The following is a 5,794-nucleotide window of genomic DNA, read 5'->3' on the forward strand; positions in this document are numbered from 1 at the left end:
TCTTGATTACTTCGAATTGTCAGCCATTTTCTGTATACGTCTCTGAGGACATAACTTTTTTAAATTGAATTTTAATACATATGGCTCGATACTTGTGTCAGATTTGTTATAGAACAGTGCCTTATGGTGAGAATCATTCCTGCCTCTTTTATAAGGACAATGACTATATATATACATTGCCAAAGTTAGAAGAATTAGACAAAATAGATAAAAATAATGATTACGCAAAAGATATAATTAAAGAAAATTTGAATGACATTGATGAAAATCTGCAACCAGAAGTTCGTCAAATTTATAGTGAAAATTCGGCAGTAATAAATACATCGCTAAAAGAAAATATTGATGATGTTTTGTTAGTGTCTGACTCAAGGAGAAAACAGAAATTCAAGGCAACCTCGAATAGGGCACAAATGAGAAATCGGTGTGGTACGTCAATAGTGGACGCTCAGGGGAATAATGAAAATGCATCGATAAACGTTTTGTCGGAAAATGTTGAAAATGCCTGGAATTCTGAGAAAGACTCTCAAAAGGCTTGTACGAAAACAACAGATAACACCGGATCTATCTCTGAGCAAAAAAATGGTGATTCAAATATTTCAAATTTATCCGCTGGAGAAGCTTTTGAAGAATGCCGAATGTCTCTTCAGGACAGCAAATGGCAATCGTTTAATAATGATAAAGATTCGTTTATGGATTCCTTGGACTGTGTTATCAAAAGTAATCTTTCAGTAAAGAAAAATATTACTGGAAGCAAGAATTCTCTTCTTAATTGTGATTTTTCGCAAGGAAACAAGGATCCGAAACATAGTACTATCAAAATTTCAAGGGGACTAAAACCCGAGCATATTTCACCTGAAATGACTTCTGAAGATTCCAATCACATCGACAAAATGGCTGCCAACGAGGAAGAATCAATTTGTTCAATAAAAGATGACATTGAAGTTGCAGGACCTTCTCGAATACGTCCTCTTAAGAAAATGTTCGTTTGCGATATTTGTTCTAAAGAGTTTAAATGGAAACGCAGCCTTCAAGAACATTATCGAATACATACTGGAGAAAGACCCTTCGAGTGCAGAATTTGTAAAACATCATTTGCTCGGAAATCAGATCTCAAACGACATTATAAAATACACTCTGACGAAAAGACATTTGTGTGTGATATATGTGGAAAAGATTTCAATTTCAAACAAAATCTCCAGATACATTATCGTACTCACACGGGTGAAAAACCATTTGTGTGCGATGTCTGTCAAAAAGCATTTGCTCAGGTCTCTACTCTTCAAACACACATCCGAACACACACTGGGGTAAAACCTTATAAATGCCCAATTTGCGGAATGGCATTCGCTCATATAAATAATTGCAATAAACATCTTAGAAAACTGCATGAGTGAAATCAATGAGCAAATTGCAAAAATACTTCTTTTACACTTGTATGAAACTGCTTAACATTCTCTATAGAAAAATAGTTTTTAACTCAATTATTAGAGTTTTATTTTTTAAATTTCTGCATGGCTTCTATATATTTGACGAAGATATTTTTCTGATATCAGATCTACACTTTTTGGTACTTTACTTGATGAAGAATTGACGAACGTTGTGTGCATTTATGCCCCATGTGTTTACTTGTAAATGTATATAATTTATTATTTTTATTTCTGCTTTTTAAATTGGTTCAGTTTTCTCTAATTTTCCATGAGTTTCGATTTTAAATGTTAGAAGAATTATGAATAGGGGAAATATATATTAGGTTTGAAACATTTCATTCAATAATGTTGTATCCAGACGCAACTATTCTGTATTAATCAATCAATATATTATAAAATAAATATCATCCAAAACATTCAATTTGCATCCATATTTTATACATTCATTGAATGACATTTTTACAACATATTCAGCATTAAAGGCTTAAATTAGATCCATCTAATGTAATAAATACATGGACAGCGCAATCGTTTCCTGAAGCATAAAGCGGAACGGTATTTGTTATGAAAATTAAATCCAAAAAACATTTGCAACTCCATTTATAAATTCGTCCAAATGGACAACGAATGTTTTTGTTTATAATTTACTTTTCTAATCCGAATTCTTCTAAAATCAAAATATTTTTAAACAGTAAAAAAATAAAAAAATAAACTCTTTAAAATATTAGAAATAAACAATTTAAGTTTTAAAAAAACATTAAAATTTCAATTTTTAAATGTTTAGCATTCATTAGTGTAGTAAAAATAAATAATCCGTTAAAATACAGTTACACACTAAAAAAGAAATTTTCATTTTCATCCATGAATCTGATATTAAAATGGAATATCAATCTTGAAAATATTATTACAATCGAATTACAATTATTGTCTTGAGGAAAGGTTCATTACTTTTGACTAGTAATGCTTGATGTGATTACTTCTGCTCAGGAATTGCATGGCGGAATCTATGCATTAAGCAAAATTTTAGCAATATTTTGCTATAATAAACTTTCAAAAAATATTACAGCACAAAACTGATTTTTACATCATCATAAAAGGCAGCCTTCTCTTTTTAATGATAACAGCTTTTGTCGCATATTTTACAGAATTTTTAATCAATTCTTAACAAAATTATTTTAATTTTATTTTGAAGCATTATATTTCATTCACAAAATGAAAGTGAAATCGTTTTTATTGTTCGTTCTAATAATTCATTCAAGTTTATTATTCAATTCTTCAAGTTTATTCTTTTTTCATGTGATTTACTTTCATTGTTTTGAAGTGCAATGAACAAAATTAGCTGCTTAATTTAATACTGAATGTAATAATATACGTTGGGTTATGAATATAAATGGATACTAACACAAAATTCCTATAAATACGAGATACAGATAATGCTTTAATAAATTCAAGTGTAATATGATGCGCCCAGCACACAACGAGATTTGGAGCACATGAAAATAACTATTTATTATGTGTATTTTAGTATCGTGTATTTATTTCATTCTTCTTTAATATGTTTAATCCTTTCTAACGACTTCTACAGAACAGATGCATCATTGTCATATTTTCTGGTTTTGGGATCAAGTGGCTATTTCCTGAAATGATACGCAGATTATGAAGAAAAACCTGCGACATCCTTATTGACGACGGGATGCCCGTAATGCTATGCGAGAGGTCCCTTTGGTTAGTTGAATCATGGGATCTTCCGATCCACAACGAATCACTTTCAATCAAACTCACGACTAGTTTATGTCCCATTCTCCTTGAACGAAAAGATTCCAAATTGACTCGCCCCCGTACAGGATACACTTTCTATTCTCACTATGAGCTTCTTGTCGGTAAGAAGTGCAAAAATGTGTTCCACTTCTCATTCGACTTCAGGGTTCACATATTTTAATTGAATGCTTTATTTTAATGTTCATTGTCACCATTTTATTTTCTTTTTTTTTTATCCCTTAAACTTGCAGGTTTTGTTGGATGAAAAATACCATCCAAAAAATTTTTAAATCTTTAAAAGCTATATTTTACAAGTGTCTCACACATTTAAAATGTTCACTACGTTTGACGCAGTTTTTAAAACAGCTATGTCACATGTTTGAGATCGGAACGTATTCTTGGCCCAGTATGAACAAAAATGGTTCTTGCGCATATTAACCCGGCGACAAATGCTACTCAGCGTCTGTGACGATTAGATGGGCCGTCACATAAAATGAATGGTAAAAATATTTCAATTAAATATTTTGTAAAATATGTTTTAATGGCTTTATCAGTAAAATAATTTCAATATTTTAAACTACTTCTGAAACCATACGCTCTCCGTTTTATTGTTCTAAAACCTTTATTTCTCTTTCTACCTATATGCATTTAATTACTTCGCCAGAAAGATAAGCCATATTTATAAATGGGTTTATTTGAAGTATTTTTTTACTATTACATACATGATTCAAAAAGAAACCGTATCTATAAACAAAAAAAAAAATTCTCAAAATTTATTAAAAGAATGCCTTATTTTGAAATCAAACAACATGAAAAAATAAGACGAATCATTAAAAATTGAACATTAAAAATGACACATGGAAATCTTAATATAAAATCAATGAAAACGGTTGGAGTTTCACTTCAGCAATGCTTTAAATATTATTGAAAGTAAGTTAAAAATATTCCCTTTAATTTGTTAAATAAGGAAAAATAAAATAATTATAAATTTAAAATTTTTATCATTGACGAAATGTTTCGTTGAGATATGAGAGGAAATAAAAATCATTTTTGGTCTTCGGAAAGTACATCGAAGATGCAAACATTTCACTTGACTTTTGATGAATCAAAATGCTTTTAAATATTTCAAGAAAGATCTTTCTGGATCAATACTTCCGATCATTCAAAAAGGCCATTTGCCAGATTTTGGAGTTTTAGCAAAATAATCTGTTCTTGTAAATGTGAAAGGCATGCACACAGCTTCAGCACTTTCAGATTACACAAATCGATGAAAACAAAACAACTAACAAATTGAAAGTAATGAATTTCTTTCTTTCGCGTAGAATGTCAACAAAGAATTTCTTAAAAAGGGAAAATATCACAGAAACATTGGGATCTTTTGCTTAGTATAAAAAATTTATTAAAGCATTTGTCAAATACATTAAATAATTTTTATAGTACATTATCTTCAATATATAAAGAAAGGAGTTCTTTGTGAAATTTATTATAAATATAAAAAATGGATTTCACATTTTTTACTAAATTTCTGAATGGGAACAAATACAAGTATTATTCTTTAATTAAATATCAAGTTAAAAAAACTGTTGCAGACAGCAACTCAAAATCCATGCATTGTAGTTGATTATTACAGTTATTAAAAGAAAGTAAGTGGATTTACTCACTTAAAATATCGTAATCCGTTTTATTATTTCAAACCGGCATTTAAATTCTTTTTCAAAGCTCTAAAAAATTAGCAGTTGAATACTGAATACCATCGAATTAGAAAATATTTTATTTACAATAAAATCAAAAGAAGAAATCATAATGGTTTTATTCGAACGGAGCTGAATATGTATTTTTGATACTAATTGAAGAACATTTATATTAGGATTAAAACATATTAAAAAGATTAAAAAATAAACAAATAAATATATCTCTATTTGAACTGAAATTTTCGTTGCCAGTTACGAATTAGATAGTAATAACTCATAGGTATAATATCGGGAAACATGTTTTGATAAAATAGTAAAATTCATGGAGTATTCTTAAAAATGAAATAGTTTAATTTAATGTTAAAAAATTCAGTTTGACAAAGAATTTGAAATAGTTCCATACTAGAGTAAAATATTTATTTCTGTGATTTGCTGATTGATTTCACGTATGTTTTCTCCAGTGATGCAAATTGTAACTGCACTTGATTACGAATACACTTCACAAATAGAAAATCTATAGAGCTTTTCGTCACTGTGTGTGTGAGCACATTCAGTAAGATTGATCTTATGAGGAAATCGATCTTGTAGACTTCACAACAAATTACCTATTACAGGGCCTCATACGTCCGAAGATCTAAAATAGAATCCAATCAAAATGTTGGACGAGTATTTCTAAGTTGCGAATTGTTAGACATTCCTACCCTTTCGTTCCTACTTTGGGAAGTGGGAAAGTGGGACCTTTTAGTTAATATCAAAAATTGATAAACTGATTAGCTCAACATTTTTCTTTTTCTGATATCGAAGAATAAGTTCCCAGAATTGTCATTTATATCATTATGATTTTAATAATTTTTGTCTGCTTCTCCTGATCAAAGAAGTTAATACAGTTGTCATGTTTCTTATAAAAAAATGCAAGGG

General features: G+C 29.4%; 1 protein-coding gene across 1 annotated transcript; it reads left to right on the forward strand.

The window, feature by feature from the left end:
- The first annotated feature begins 410 nt into the window (after positions 1 to 410).
- Positions 411 to 1,394, forward strand: LOC129972038 (zinc finger protein 235-like). Its single transcript, XM_056086019.1, has one exon. The coding sequence runs from the start codon at positions 411 to 413 to the stop codon at positions 1,392 to 1,394; it is 984 nt and encodes a 327-aa protein (XP_055941994.1).
- Positions 1,395 to 5,794: the final 4,400 nt, after the last annotated feature.

This window comes from Argiope bruennichi, chromosome 6 (genome assembly GCF_947563725.1).
Source record: "Argiope bruennichi chromosome 6, qqArgBrue1.1, whole genome shotgun sequence".
NCBI classification, from domain to species: domain Eukaryota; kingdom Metazoa; phylum Arthropoda; class Arachnida; order Araneae; family Araneidae; genus Argiope; species Argiope bruennichi.